At 45.5% G+C, this 16,140-nt stretch overlaps 1 protein-coding gene across 1 annotated transcript in view; it reads left to right on the forward strand.

Annotated features, from left to right (window-relative positions):
* Positions 1–16,140, forward strand: part of LOC119436466 (tyrosine-protein kinase Abl-like) — a 77,925-nt gene that overhangs the window by 10,715 nt on the left and 51,070 nt on the right. Inside the window, exons 2-3 of the mRNA XM_037703319.2 lie at positions 5,085–5,285; positions 8,636–8,934. Coding sequence (XP_037559247.1) covers positions 5,085–5,285; positions 8,636–8,934 — 500 coding nt within the window. The remainder of the gene's footprint in view (positions 1–5,084; positions 5,286–8,635; positions 8,935–16,140) is intronic.

Raw genomic sequence — 16,140 nt, forward strand, 5'->3', positions numbered from 1 at the left:
TACCATTACATCCTGCTTTAGTTTTAGGAGACAATCCCCTAGTACCATTACCTGACGTGCTTAAATTTTTAGACGACACAGGCTTTCTACACAAACTGTAGATCAACACAGCTTTTGCTGTTTTTAAATTGTAGTTTATACACCCTGTTTTTGGCGCAGCATAGCCTGAGTCGCTTTTGCGCCACTAAACCCCATTAACTAACTATATCCACTCTGGGGGATTGGCCAAGAACCGGGTATTTTGAAATAAGAATGAGAAAGGAGATGTATAAAATAATGCAAACATAAATGTGGGAATATATACACATCTGAGAATGAATAATTAGAATATATCAAATGACTTGAATAGAATAAAGGAATAAATGATGAATTAAATGTTCAAAATTTACTATCATTGGGGGCCTCTACCCTTGGGCACAGTGACAGGAAGGTTGTCGATGCCATCCAGAATTACATTACAGGGTCAGAAAGATTTAGATGACAAAATCGGGGCTTAGGGTTCCGAAATATTTTACTGGCTGCTACTCCCGCACCCTGGTCATCTTCCACCTCTTCTTCCACGTCTGCCACGATGGCTTTCGCTTGCTTGCTTCCTTGCTTGTTGCTCACTTCTGGCACTTACCCACTACGATCACGGCACTCGCGCACTTCACGTATCGCAGTCTCTTAAGCTGTTTTTTATCCCTTGCAGGCTTATTTAGGCTCTTGGCTGCTCTGATGCTTTTTATGCCTTATTGCTGCATACACCACGTGATATCCGTTTATATAAGGTCAAATAGTTTTATTTTAGATAATAATAATGTAAATATAGTCTTGCTTATTGAAAACAGCGCTGATCGCAAGCTTGTCAACTATTAAATATGTAGTGGACTGTGCCAGTATATGCGAGTGCTATGCACTAGTTACCCCCCCCCCCCCTCGTGGCTTTAGTGTATCCTTGGCAGCCTTAATTCAAAGTATAAGCCTGAAGTTTCAACTCCTGTGCCAGCATTGCAAAAATTCGTCATCAATACAGTTGTGATCATCATCAAGTAAATTGTACTTAATAAGCCAGGTGGAGAGGAATGTCACCATTAGTGGGTAGCTCCAGGGAACCTGCTTCCTAGTAGGACACCACAGCTGTGAGCCGACTGCCCACTCCATTTTGCCCTGGATAGATCCAGTTCCCCTGGGTTCCTGGGCCACAGGAATGTGACATTTTTTCCTTTAGTTATCTGAGAGCTGGCTGGCTTCCAGAATGCCATAAATAGTTCAGGCCCATTGTTTTGTGCGGCCTTATAAGTGTTTATGTCGTAACTCCATTGACATTCTTATTTTGCTGGTTAGTATTGAATGCCATTTGGGGCTTCAATTTCACACTTTGCATACTATACTGCCACTTTATATCAGCAAGATGCTCGTGCTGCACCCCTTTTCTCAGATTGCATTCACTAAGATGTTGTAGCATCATGGTGCTGTGAACAAACCTTCCATGAATTGTGAATTGCCTTGGAGACCGGTTTCTTGGAGAACTTCTTTGCACAGTGCAGTGGGACAGATGCAGTATTATTTTTTCTTTTATATTTTATTTTAGTAGCTGTTTATTGGTTATGTTGCTGCAATTGATAATTTGTGTAATGACAATTATTACTGCGAAGCTGTTTATGGCTAGGGTTCCGTGCATTTTTCTTGTGCACTAGCAAAAATGTGGGCCGATCCTGGTGATAGTGCAGAAAGGGTCCAAGCGCAATGGCAATGGTCTTTCAAATTTCAAAGTGGCATCAGTGGTCAGCTATCATTTGTGAAACCTTCTTGACTTACCCAGCGTCAGCTCACACTAAGGCTGACCTGTTTGCCATTCCAAAAGATTAAGCTATCAATTTATGCTGGTAAAATGTTTCTCTCTGGTGTCCTTTTAAACTTTTTTCATATCTGAGAACATTATACATGACCCAGACACTTGAAGGACAACAAAATGCTTAGTAAGTGAAAAAGCATCTGCTTTGCCACTGCCATACCATGGTTTCCTTGGCCATAACACATACTTATGTGATCACTGCTGCTATATAAACCCACAGATATATTATAAAACCATCAAAGCTGATGTTTCATGCAAGTAATTTATTCAATGACTCGCGGCTTGCAGGTTTGAACAAGTGCAGACTTTGCTCAAGCATGAAAGGGAGATGGAAATAAGGCAGATACTGTCCGGTGTCTTTTTTTCATCCTTATGCAGCGCGTGAGCTTGTTTAAACCTGCAAATATAACTGGCCCAGCAACAGATAATTTCAATGTTGTTGTGGCATTTTTTAAGGATCAAGGCAATTCCCAATGTCAATTCATAACTTTCAAATCCTTGATTGTATTCCATACAAGCAGAAAAAAAATTATGTGATTATTTTAAACTGCTGAAGAATGAATTGAATATTGTCTTATTTGAATTGGCCCTTGAATCAGATAGTTATTTGAAAATGACATATTTTTCTTATGGCTTTTCTCACATCGTCAAAAATGTGACAACCTTCTTTCCTGGGTCCCGTGGGACTAGCCGGGTGGCGCGGGGTGTCCCCTGCGTCTTCTCTGGACCTCAATAAAGTTATTTCACTCACTCACTCACCTTCTTTCCTGCCGTAGTGGACATAACGTTATGCGCGAGAAGTCGCATGGCAGATAATGCTGTCTTGGCCAGAGAGTTGGACGTTTTCATTCAAACTACGGTAATTAGCACTCAGATTTCACACAGACGTGGTGTTCAGCAGTGGTTATTGTTTGGTACTATTTATGGCAGCTGCATCTGTGTATTCTCTTCATATTAAATGTGAATGTGCTTCACTGAAACATTTCTTCTTCTTTCTGGTGTTTTACGTGCCTAAACCAGTTCTGATTATGAGGCATGCCGTAGTGGAGGGCTCAGGATTAATTTTGACCACCGGGGGTTCTTTAACGTGCACTAGAACGCAAGCACACGGGCGTTTTTGCATTTCGGCTTCATCGAAATGCGGCTGCCGCGGCCGGGATTCGATACCGCTATCTCGTGCTCAGCAGCACAACACCTTAGCTGACTGAGCCACCGCAGCGGGTCACTGAAACATTTGATGCAATAGTGACATCATCTGCCATGACCATTCCAGCTAGAAAGTCTGCTTTTCTCACTCTGCCAATGCTGCAAACAGCGCATTTGCAATTTACTCTTGGCGATCACAAGACTGCTTTTTTACTTCACTCTGATGATTCATTTTTGCTTATGCTCCAAAGAATCGTCAGTATGCAAACAAATTGCTTATTTGTTCTTAAAGGGGCCCTGAACCACCCCTTGGGCTTGGTGAAATAACATAGTTCGCGGGTAGCATACGCTGTTGTGAACATCTCAGCTAAGTTCTGCTGTCATACGCGCTCTGTGGAGCTTGCAAGTGGAACGCGAAGTCACCTTTCTCTCAAATGCTCTCGTTTCAAAAGACCCCGTGATCCTCGCTCTTTTCTGTGTGCTTTATTTCGTAATAAAGCATACTCAAATACACGGCTGCTATTGGTTGCTGCGGTTTGCTACACCGAGGCCGCCGCGAGGTGCCGCCATGAGTCCAGTGGCTAAGCGCACTGCGGCTCGCTGAGGAGAACCGCGTTTGGCTTACGTTAAGCGCTGCGTAGGCACCAAATTCGGAAGTCCAAAATGAAATTTGAACTGCGTGCTACGGTGACATTTCGTAGGCGGAGCGTTGTGGCCCCGCCCCACTCTGCCGTAGCCTTCACAGTGCGTTGAAGGAGGAAGGGGAGCACAGCGGAGGCCGTGTTTGATTGTCAATAACTCCGCTTCTGCTGGACGCATTGAAGTACTTTTTGCGGCAAAGTGATTCCGAAATAGCCTATTTTCACTTCAAATGTATTTCTCCACTTCGATAAAAAGTGGTTCAAGGCCCCTTTAATACCCCATTTGTTCTTTGAATAAATCATGCTTCATAATGTGCAGTGTAATGACAGAAACATGCTAGAATTTTTTATATTGCTTGCATTATTGGTAAAAAAGGCTATTTATTTTATACATATTTGATTCATATTGATATGGAAGAGCTGCCACAGAGTGGCTGCACTGAATTGAAGGAAGATGACGTGTTCCCGCTTGATATAGCGTCGCCATGTCGCACACGATGCGATCGCACGCACCGACCATGCGTGGCAGCTCGCCCACACCTGTCTAGAGGCCTCACAGGAGCATCACAGACGCCTCTATGATTGCCATCGTCGCGACGTGCACTTTTCTCTGGGTTCTCTGGTGCTTCTCTGGTCACCCGTCCGCAGTGTGGGCCTTTCTGAAAAGCTGCTGTCGCGCTACACTGGTCCATACTGTGTGGTGCTACAAATGACCAATGTATACATTTATGAAATCATCCCCGTCAACCCCTCAGCGTCGTCGTCACTTGCAAGTGACATCGTTCGCGCAGCGAGACTAAAGCCATATCACACACCTTTCACCGCGGATGTGTAGCTTCAGCACCGGGACGGTGTTTCTGCTGTTGGGGGTGGTGATACAGAACAGCTGCCACAGTGTGGCTGCACTAAAGAGGAGGAAGACGACATGTTCCCGCTTGATATAGCGTCGCCATCTTGGCCTCCGCTGGCTTGCGTGTAAATAAATTGCAAATAGCGTTGGGCATCAGCTACACGTGACATTATTTAATACAGCCTCAGAAATCGTGCACTCCTAAAACATTTCTTTTAACGGTGTACAAAATGAAGGGCGTTTTCAAGAACCTGCATTTCATCCTGTAAGATGATTTGACTTATCTGTAACATATATACCTCTAACATATTTTGACAGGTGCCCTCAAATTCTTGTTGATTGTCGTGCCAGAATATCAAGTTATGCATTAAACTTGCGTATGCATTTACTGTCTAGTACTTTGTGGTACTTTTAAGAAATGGTGGTAAAATTGCAAAGATGCTCAAGCATTATAGTTCCCATATAGGTGGTACATAAAAATCTGCAGGCTTTTTCATGCATACTTCTTAGCTTGAATTTGTTTAATGGATACTCATGTATGAGCACTGTTGATTGGCACTGTTTGCAATGAACATTTTTGTTTATTATTAGTTATTTTTTCTGTCTACAGAGGCACTCTTACAGAGCCGTCCCTTGCCAGAGATTCCGGATGGGGACGACCCTGGGTCGTTTCGAGGATTTCTGGCTGAAGGAGCCTCCCGTTGGATGTCTAAAGAAAATCTACTGGCCCAAGAAGATGCCGATCCACACCTTTTTGTGGCCCTTTATGACTTTCAGTCAGGTGGCGAAAACCAGCTTTCTCTCAAAAAAGGTATGCCCTTGACCTTTGTTTATTGTTAATGATTAGTGCCAGAAGTCAGTAATAGGTTCACTCAATAATCCATGTTACTGAGTTCACAGTATGTTTAAAGGGTGCGTAAACAGGTCTTGATTTATTAAATGTGTAATCTTTGAGGGTCACATTTTTTTGGAAATGCGTCCCCCCAGGGTCACATTTGTTTATTGCAGGTTGAAATTCTTCAGAGTGACTTATTTCAAGAAAAAACAAGCAAATAATTTTTTAGGTGACAAAGCGACATTTTTTTAAATGTCTGCACTGCTATACATGGTTTATTGTTAAATACATAGATAAACTACCATAATGAATTTTTGACAGGTATGATAATATGCACACAACTTTGTTTTGTTTTAAATAGGTTTGACAGAACTAGGGCCCACATTTTGAAAATTACATTTTATTTTCCTTGTTTATCATGTGTTGTGCTGAGGATGCCATTCCAGCAAAGATAGCGGTGCAGTGGCCTTCTGTCTATGCCCAAATCAATGACGGAGCGCCAGAAGAATGGAAAACAATGTGGATTGTTAAAGAATACAGCCCCAGAGACACACGGTCATAGCAAAAGCGAGGCATGCCATGTGAGTGCCCGCAAGCAAGCTCTGTGGTGCGCACCTGTCAGAAAAACAAAGCGTGTGAGAAACTTGCAGTAATCAAATGTTAGATCACTAGACTGGATTCGATCAGCCCTTGCGCGCCTTGGAAAAAGGACTGTACGCATGGCAATATCGCTGGCTTACAAGCACCCGCTAGTAAACAAAAAAAAATCTCACGCCTGCGGGAGAGCCATGTGGGTGAGTATCTCGTGATAGTGCTTTGAAGAAATGAGATAGAAATCAGTTTTTCCACTGCCCTAAAGTGTAAGCGGCATGCGTGGGAATGCTGATTGTAAAGTGCGCAAGCATGTGCATGAACACGCAGTAGTGTGCTAGGCAAAGTGGAAATACTACTCCCAAAATATCATGGTGGCAGGCACCATAGAGCGGAGTGAAAGATCAGTTTTGACGGAAGCTGAGTGGCGGCAGCATGCTAAGAACTTTGCTAGGAGGTCATGGAAGGTTACAGCACCTCTGGAGCAACGTTAGGTGGTGATTTGTTCTCATTTTTTCAAATGTTTGGTCGCCGCCGCACATATATGGACGTTACCATTTGGAATTTGTTTTCACCGCAGTATGTGTACGGTGGTGACCCTCAAAGGGTTAAGAGCAATGTGTAGAGGGCCCACTCGGGGTCATCTGGGCGGTATGTTATTGCTTCTGCTTGGCACATTTTGGATAGTTCACAAGCTGACAAGTACAGCTTAAACTTATGAAGAAACAAGACCACATCACTGTACCTCTCAGTTCAAGCCTATTTGGCATTGAGCGTGCTTTTTTTCTTTATAAATAGATACAGTGCTTCAATAACGTTTGAGATCAGGTGTACTTCTCTTTGTTGGCTCTGGAAGATTGTGATCAACACAGCGCATTGATGTATCATGCTCTGCTCCGACTTTTGTCCATGCGTGTGCTGGTTTAGATGTGCAGCGTTCCACAGTTAGCTTTCTTTCTCCTGTTACCTTCTTAAAATGGTTCTTGCTTTTCACCACATTAAAGGAATCCAGCCAATTAAGTTGTACATGCAGCCACGAAGGATGGCAGGGATTTCATAATATAGATCATGGCAATGGCAAAGAAGCTTTGTACAAAGATAATGGATTTTTTGCTGCCTTCATAGAAATAGTTGGTTCAGATGTTCACGCCTGTACAATCAAACAATATATGATACCGGATATATCAAACTCAAAGAGTTTCATGAAATAGTTTGATACATCGATAATTCAAAATATAAAATATGCCTATCTAAAGCTTATCTGAGATCTCGGCAGGTCTCGGACAGCTTTCAGAGATTGTGAAAAGCAGGAATTTACTGATTTGCTTCTCCAAAGCTTTGTTGAACCCACAGAAGTTCACATATTTTTTGCTTACGAACGTTGCAGGTCGCTTGCACTGCGAAATGGTCTTAGATATAGTACTGATCGCAACACTAACCCAAAAAGCTTGCATTGGCTGAACGCTAGACCACAATGCATCTCACGTATGTGAAAGTGCTTGTTGTGTGCTTTTATTCAAGATAATGTAAAAATGAACACATCGTGGAAGCAAACTAGCCTGTATGGGTACGCAATGCGGCCATCAGCACACCTGTACTGCGAATCGTGTGTTAACATGCTTGGCTGTGTGTTCATTACAACACCAACATGCTGTTTAAAGAGCCGATAGTCATAACGTGGGCAATGAGCCAGGCGCACTGTTCTGTCAGGTTTCGGGACCAACCTTCTGTTGGAACCAGTCCTCGCTTCTTGACTGTCATAGAAAGTCTGCGCATCTCTTCTTGTGTGCCGCTCAGCGCTTCGTGCTTGCCACAGTGGTCTTTCCGTGAAGTGTGGATGCGTGCGGTGGTTTTGTTAAATTCAAACTGTAATGTAAAGATCCGTCAAAGTGGAGGTTTGAGTCGAATTCATTTTTGGCACTTGTGAAATCCTAAAATGCCGTTTGCAGAGAAAGCTTTTGTCTACAAGAAGACAAACCCTAAGGTGCAGCATCTTCAGTTCAGCATCCCATGCTTTCATGTGAAACGCTAATCAGACTGGGAAGCCTTTTCACATTCTTGAAGCAGAGTAGTGATCTGGCCTTGCCAATAATGAACGGCCGCAGTTTGCACAAGCCATCCACATGCGCACGCAGAAAGCAAAACTGAGAGCACCCTGCTCACTTTTTCTCCATGGCATGTACTGCCCTTCAGATTCAACCTCTAGTTTGGCAGCGTCTACTAAAACAGTGTCATTTCAATTTTGTCGACAGTAAATATTTCCAGTGATACGAGAAGTGATCGGGTGTCTCCGTTTGGACAAGTGCATTTGCAGGGATGCAGTGCGGCACAGTGTTCAGTATATCAGATGTGGCAGTTAACAGGGGTTCTATATACGCGTAGTACATCACTATACTTTTGCATGGGATTTTCGAGGGGATTTTGCAACTAATAACAATAGACAATAATTTGATATTTCCGTGAGAGGCTGTAGCAGGTTTGTGTTTCTTTACTGTACTCAAAAAATGTCACAGGGCTTCTGTAACAAGAGACTGTTTTGGCAGCAGTGCTAATAACTGGGTAATTATGATGCAGCATAAATTGAATTTCGCATGTTCATGTTGATAAGTAAATAACGAGCAGAATATACAGTGCTACTTTGGGAAGTGCACGGTAGCGTAGTGACAGCTTTGCTCATCACTGTGTGTGTGTTCCCGGGGTGGCTGATATATTTTTTGCTGGCATTGGCGTTGCAGGGGAGCAGGTGAAAGTGGTGTCGTACAACCGCACAGGCGAGTGGTGTGAGGCACAGGGCCGCTCCGGGCAGGTGGGCTGGGTACCTTCCAACTATGTGACGCCTGTCAACAGCCTAGAGAAGCATTCCTGGTACCATGGGCCCATTGCACGCAATGCAGCAGAGTACCTGCTTAGCAGTGGCATCAATGGCAGCTTTCTGGTGCGTGAGTCTGAATCCAGCCCTGGCCAGCGCTCCATTTCCTTGCGCTGTGAAGGGCGAGTCTACCACTACCGCATCAATGAAGACTCTGAGGGGAAGGTGAGTGTTGTAGTCAATATTCCATAGACTTACGTAATGGCTCAACTTCAAATCTCTGAAGCAGTTTCACAAACAAGGCAATGTTCTAATAGCTTTTTGCTGCTGCTGAGCCACGCTTACTGCTGCCATGAACGAAGCACGGCTTTGGGGTAGCAGCAGTTGTGTGACCGCATGTTTCCTTTTAGACAGGACCCATCTGTGCAGATTTTGTAGCTGTTGTGACCATTGTTACATCTTACACGAGCAGTTCCCAAATTTCTGGCCTTTGGGAACCCCACTAGCCTTCACAGCATGCCAAGGAACCGGGCTCTTCTCTATCAGTGTATTCATGCACAGCCTCTCAATCAATGCTGCCACAAAGCAATCTAATGGCCATACGCAATACATTACATTGAAATGAAAACAAAAAACATTGAGCTTATTACTGAGTCATATGAACGGGTAATTCATATTTAGCTCAATGCCACTTAGTCAGTCCCAAGTTTACAGATACAGTAAAATCTCGTTACTACGAACCCCACATTAACAAACTTTTTAGATTAACGAACTTCTCAGAAATCTCTCGCTGACTTTTTATAGTTTCAATGTAAAAATATTTCATTACTACGAACTTCAGAATACCAAACTTTTCAGAATAATGATTATTATTCAGTTTCTGTGTCATATTAACAACGCCTCAGTACTACCAACTAATATTTCAAAATCTGGGAATTCTTAGATTTCCGTGTATTCAGTCACGGCAGCCGAAACAGTAGGCTAGCAGACGACAAGGCGCAGAAAGCGGATGCCGCGCGCGGCACATAGGTTCAGAAAACCTGAGACAGCGCCTTGGGGAAAAAAAAAAGAAAAAAAAGTACGCTGGCACGCAGCATTGACGCATTGGAAAGCGGTGCGGCCGCCTCTTGAAAGGCCAATCGCCCACGATAATCACTCCACGAGTTCCGAAAAAGCCTCGAAAGTAGCGCGATGATAACGCAAATCGGGTGACAGTGGCATGTGACAAGGAAAACAGCTGTCCCCTGCGTGCGCACACAGGTTCTTTTGCACACGCCTTTTCCGTACCAGCCATCCCTAAGGATGGCAGATAGATGACACGCCGGTGTGCGTTGCAATGGGTCTGGCCCTGGTTTAGGACCGCACCCTTGCGCGCTCTACAGCGATGCAGTGTGCCAGAAGGCCTCGTGTGGACGGATATTCCACCAGCGCAGCTCAGTAGAGCAGCGGCACCAGCGAGGGGACAAGGTGCGCATCGTGTCAGGCATCACTGCAAAATACAGTAAAAGCTTGATGATACGATCACGGCTAATATGAATTTCCGGATGATACGAATTTTTCTGTGGTCCTGGCCGAGCCCCAATACTTTGCAACGTGCTAGAGAACAGTTGTTACGAATCGATTTCCGGCCTGCGTCGGTTGATACGAATTAACGCCGCCCCACCGACGGCCGCTAAAGAGAACAGCGCGCACTCACGCGCTTTCTCCCGTTCTTTTTTGGTGCGGAGGCGCGGACGCGGCGCCGGACAGCGCGGACTCCACGACTGGACGCGAAGAGTTTGAAGCGGTGGCGCTTTTGTACTTTTCCTCTTTTTCGGCGGCCGCCCATCGGACGGAGTGGCTGCTGTGCTTCGGGCCGCGTTCTTTGTGTTTGCACCATTTTACCTAGTCGCAGCGAGCTATGTCTACCGAGATAGAAGGACATTAGAGACTTTTTCTTCAAGAAATAAATGCTTTTTACGTACGTGTGCCTGAGTGAGTTCACCTCTGACTCTTTAATTTAGCTACAGTCGAATCTTGTTAATTCGAACACGCTTATTTCGAACATACCGTGCACCGACAATGCTCTTAGCAGCGCGCCAAATCACGCGGTGGCGCCTCCGACCGGCATTGCTCCGACACCGCCGTAGAGCAAAAGCTCAGGAGAGACCCCTCAATGCCGCGCGCGAAGGAACGGGGAAAAAAAAAAAAAAAAAGAACCCGCGGCGGAAATTTCACCCTCTCTCAATTTGCAAGGTCGCCGTTTCTGCATCATGCCGGAACAAGCGTGTACGTGCCGACTAGTGTGTTCTAGACAACCGTATTCTAGCACACACTAGTGCCGACGTCTCAGCCACGCGGATAAAATGGCAGTGAACCCTTCTCTATGCTTCCTCTATTTTCTAGTCGCATGTTGACCTTGCACGCTGCGGCAGCAGCGCAGAGGGAAGCAGCGGCGGAGGCGCAGTCGGGCCAACGAAACTGCCCACGCCCGCAAACGCTCGCTTCCCGATAACGGCAGAAAACGAAACTTCAGGGAGCAGCTAAAATAAGCTGGCGCCAGCACGCAGGCGGGCGCGCACGGAGGTGTGCGCACCGAGTCGAAGGTGAGAAAGCTACAAGGGAGTTGAGAGGGAGGGAGGGAGGGCGAGGGGAGCCACAGAAGCGGCGGAGTTGATGCGGCCAAATCCGCTTCCCTGCCGCCCTCCTCCCTCACCTTCGACGGTCTCCGCGCGCACCCGTGTGTCGGCGCCGCCCGCTCCCTGAAGCTTCGTTTTCTGCCGTTATCGGGAAGCGACCGTTAGCCAGCCTGGGCAGTTTCGTGGCCTGCGCTTGCTATGTGCTTGCTCGCCGCGATATTTCACAACTCGCACCGTTCCTGCATCGTGCTATGGTGCACGAATACTTCAAAAATACGTCCTTTTAATTCGAACAAATTTTTGGGCCCCTTCGAGTTCGAATTATCGAGATTCCACTGTAGTTTTAATTGTTTCGATGATACGAATTTCGGCTAATACGAATATTTTACGTGACCCCGTGAGATTCGTATCATCGAGCTTTCACTGTACTTTCGCTCTCAACACGCACTTTTTCATTCCGAGGCAAGGTAACTGTGTCAGCTGAACAGTCAGGCGAGCCGTTCTTTCTGAAAAGGTCCTGAAGTGGTGATTGTCATGCGCAGGACCATTCGAGCACTAGCTGAGGCAACGACACATCAGGTTTTGCAAGCACATGCTCCGCCTAGACAAGTGTCGTCTAGCAATGGAGGCACGTCTCTTCCTCCTTTCGCCCTTCTTCCAGCGCACCTCTTTCGCGCTTCTTTCTGCGGCCGTACTAGCTACGCGCGTGAAGAGATGTAACCTCTGTACTCGCGGGATTGCCACATGGTCACACTTTGTACTTTCCGGGCGGTGTCATTTACGCATGCTTGCCCTTTGAAATAGTTCAGGTGTCCGCCTCGAGCGAGACAGTTGCTTTGTCCAAGGCAAGGAATGTGAAAAACAAACAAACAAGCTTTGGAGGTGACCTGGAGCTTCCTTTTTTGCTGGTAGTTTTCTCGACGTCAGCGTCTTTTGAGCGCGTCACTCTCATCACACGGTGCTTCGGTGGTGTGTGGGGCCGGAATCTATGGCAAATAGCAACAGCGCGGGCTGAGAACCAACAGCGACGTCTTCGCGGATAGCTCATATGGTGACAACTTATTAACTGACGGGTTAATGGGAGGAATGGGTAATTTTGGGGCTTTCACTTTAACGACTTTTCAGAATAACGAACCATTTACCATGGTCCCCTGAAGTTCGTTAAATCGAGATTTCACTGTATGTGGTCAAACCTGGGTTTATTGACACTGTACTTGCAGCTGGAAACTTTTGTTAAATTAAGGTTTCTGTGTTATCCCAGTAAAAATAATTTTACGTGCTCCCAACCTATCCTGTTAGCTGCCATGTTGTGCATGTTTAAATAAATTTAACTGGAAATTTGGACAACAGTTACAAAAACTAAATGTTCAGACTCAGTGTAACCCTGTGAGCTGGGCAAGAATAACTGTCCATGGTTCAGAGTGCTGTCTTGAATCTCAGAGATGCTAATGGTTCTTTTTCTTGCATCATGACCGTGCACTGACATAACTGGGCATGGGCACATGTTCCAATGACCATGCAGTGACATGTGCTAACCCTGTGGCTATTGTGCTAGGCGCTGGGCACCAGGAGCAGCATCTTGATACAAGTGACGTGTCATAAATGCAAAACTGGTTTAGGTTGTGGATTGAAATGTCGCAAATCAATCACACTTCATATGCTTATTACAACAATAACCCTAAAAGTGTGCTTCATATGCATCAACGCGATTTACGTGCATTTTTATTCTGCAGTAGGTAGGAACAGATGCAGTGTAGAAATGAACTAGCCTCTATGAAAACTGCATTGTGCCAACACCGGTGTGCATGAGTCATGGTTAAAGGGACACTAAAGGAAAGTATATGGTCGAGCTAGTTTGACGGAGCATTCGTGTAAAAGTCTATCATTGTTTTCTGTATGCCAATACAGTCGAACCCGTTTTTAACAAGCTCGATAGTTCCATAAAAAGTGGTCGTTATATCAGTAGTTCGTTACATGTGGACTCACCCTTAAAGACACTCAAAAATTAACTGCACGGATGCTGGCATCAGCAATTACAATTCAGCTGCACTTTGGTCCGAAAATCCGATTTTCGGTGTCAATTTTGTTCATGGTGCGTTCCCGCACCTAGCTGCAAACTTCCGTTAGACATGTCCATCAAAAGACCGAAATGTGGCATCATGTCGCTCATTTCAAAATGACGCCCGATTCCGATCACCTGTCATTTCGAAACTGCAAGCGCAGCCGGCATTTTTTAATTTCTAGAGCTTGTGATGTATTTTACTACCAGCGGGACATGACTGTATTCTGCACACTAGAGCGAAGTGTTTTAGTTGGTTGGAAGCATAAACTTTGAACACTACTGTGGCATGCCACCATTCTGCGAAGGCCTCGGACATCATGATCTCTGCATTATGACTGCTGGTCAGCCCAGAAGTGCCATATAATTACGTTATGCTAGGTGAAAAAAAAAAAAAAGCAATGTTGAAAAGGTTAAATGTCACTGCGAACCGTTTCCAGCAATCGGCAATGCGTAAACAAAGTGCCGCCGAACCGTGATCTCTTGATAACAACAGTGCTAACCACCGATTCTTGGCAACATCGCGTGGCGGCAGTGCATGGTGCAGCGTTCTCGCCAAGTCGGGGCCGCATAGGGCGGCGTCGACAGGAACGCTTGAGCGGCCGTTGTTACCATGATGGAAAGACATGGACGGTCGTTCCAAATCGTTGAAACAGGTGCCGCAAGGACAATTGTGCAAAAACGAGAGTGACGCCGATATCCAATAACGTGCCGGCGCACACCCCGCACCATGCTGCTTATGCTGTACAGGCGCTGGCTGTACGCCTTGAAAACGCGGGACCTTCTTTGCGGCTTCCGAAATCTGCGCGAGGCGAGTGCTCGCTCATCTCGAAGGTCGTGTCATTGTCGCAGTTGGACTGGAGCGGGACACGTGCTTCCGTGCTTAGGGCACTTCGTGTGTGCCCTCTTTTTACTGTGGCCAGATTCAAAGCATTTGTTGTAGCAGTATGGCAATTTATAAAACGGTTCTTTATATCTGGAAGCAGTTTCCATAGGGAGGGTTGGAAAATCGTAAATGCACTGAAAGGGGGTCGTTTTAACGAATACTACATCGTTATATCTGGGATCGTTATAAGTGGGTTCAACTTTATATAAATTTTTTGCCTAGGAAATTGCCATCAAAGGTCCCGCTGCTGCTTCTCAATTTTAACTGCTTGACGTCATCTCCACATGACAGCCCGCTATGCCGTTATTGTCTTTTGTAGACTCTTCTTGGTGGGTGTAGGTGTTCAGCTTGCGGGAGTCACTCTGTGGCGCTGCTTGGGTTCAGGTTACCAGTTATGGTCACTTGAGCCTCCGGTGCCGGAGTGGGCAAGGTGGTCAATTGCCACAGTTTGCCGCTGCAGCCGTTGCAAACAGAGAAAAGTGATGCCATTCCCATTCGCAGGGGTGGCTGCTCTCTGTGAATCAGAGGTGCTGATGCCACACATAAGAGGTACCATAGTCAACAACAGATGGCGCCACTCCGATTTTCTACTTTCATCATTTTCTCACTTATAAAAGCTCTGTTTTCATTATGAAGAATTCATTATTATAGAAGCATAATCTTTCAATCTAGCTCGACTTAATATTTGCCTTTAGTGTCCCTTTAAACATGCCCCACATTTGGTTTACTATATGTACGCTGTTTAAACCCCTTATTGTGTGTTGGCCATGGTAGCCAACCAGACAAGCAGTGCTAGATTTGGCTGTGGCCTGTAAGCTTGCAGAACCTTGAGTGTATTCTTGCTCACATTATAGGACTGAAAGATGCACTCAGCGTGGGCATCAAGGGCATACAAAGTGCACCGAAATGTCTTACTTGTTTACTACCTCGCGAGTCTTTCTCACAAAGACTGCTGAATTGTGACTTTGTCAGATCAAAACTGCAAGGTAAAATTGCTTCTCTAAATGGAGTAAGTGTGAAAATGAAGGAGGAAAGAGGAGGAGGATCATATTCATCTTGGCTGTTTACAGAATGCTATAAAATGCCAGCCATGAAACACAGTTTTGGAACACCTGTCTTACCTTGAATAGTTTCTAATGATGCTTGTGCACACCAGTTGCACATTGGTAGAGACAAAGCTCTTGTTGCTTATTGTTTGTGGTGTAATTTGGGTTTTTGAACTTTTCTAAACAGCTCACAACATTAGGCATGAATGCAATCTCAAAATGAGGTAGGAGGTACAGTTAAACCTCAATACAACGAACTTAATTGTAACAAAACTCCCGATATAACGAATTATGTCATTTTTCATAATCTCTTGTCCATAGAAAATCACGTATTTATAACCTCAATATAACAAAGCATGTTTACACGCGATTTTAGTAACGAAATTTCACTGCCACCGCAAAGGATTACCGAGACAAGAAATGAAAAGTCCCGCGGGCGCAGGTGGTCAAATGATTGAATTACAAGCGGCTGCTTGCGAATGCACCTCTTAAATTGTGCTGCCGCGTGACAGGAGCGACCGCCGATAGAGCAGCGTCATGTTCCGTATCGTGTGCACTGTGTGCTTTAGGTGCGAGTGAAAGCGTGCGAGGGTGAGACGAGAAAGGTGGTGGCTTCACGAGTGCCGCCTTCCCGCATGAGCAAAGGGAAAGAGGGGGAGGGGAGCGAGCTTGTGGTAACGAGGGGGCGGGGAGTGGGGAGTAAGTTGGCACTCGTATCGGCCATGGCTTGGCATGGCAGTAAGCGCAACTGAGTGCATACACAGCCGTGCACCCTGCTTTAGAGGTATCTGCCGCGTGTGCAAAGAGTGGGCGTGCCGAGAT

The sequence above is a fragment of the Dermacentor silvarum genome, chromosome 1, assembly GCF_013339745.2.
Source record: "Dermacentor silvarum isolate Dsil-2018 chromosome 1, BIME_Dsil_1.4, whole genome shotgun sequence".
In the NCBI taxonomy this organism is placed as follows: Eukaryota; Metazoa; Arthropoda; class Arachnida; order Ixodida; family Ixodidae; genus Dermacentor; species Dermacentor silvarum.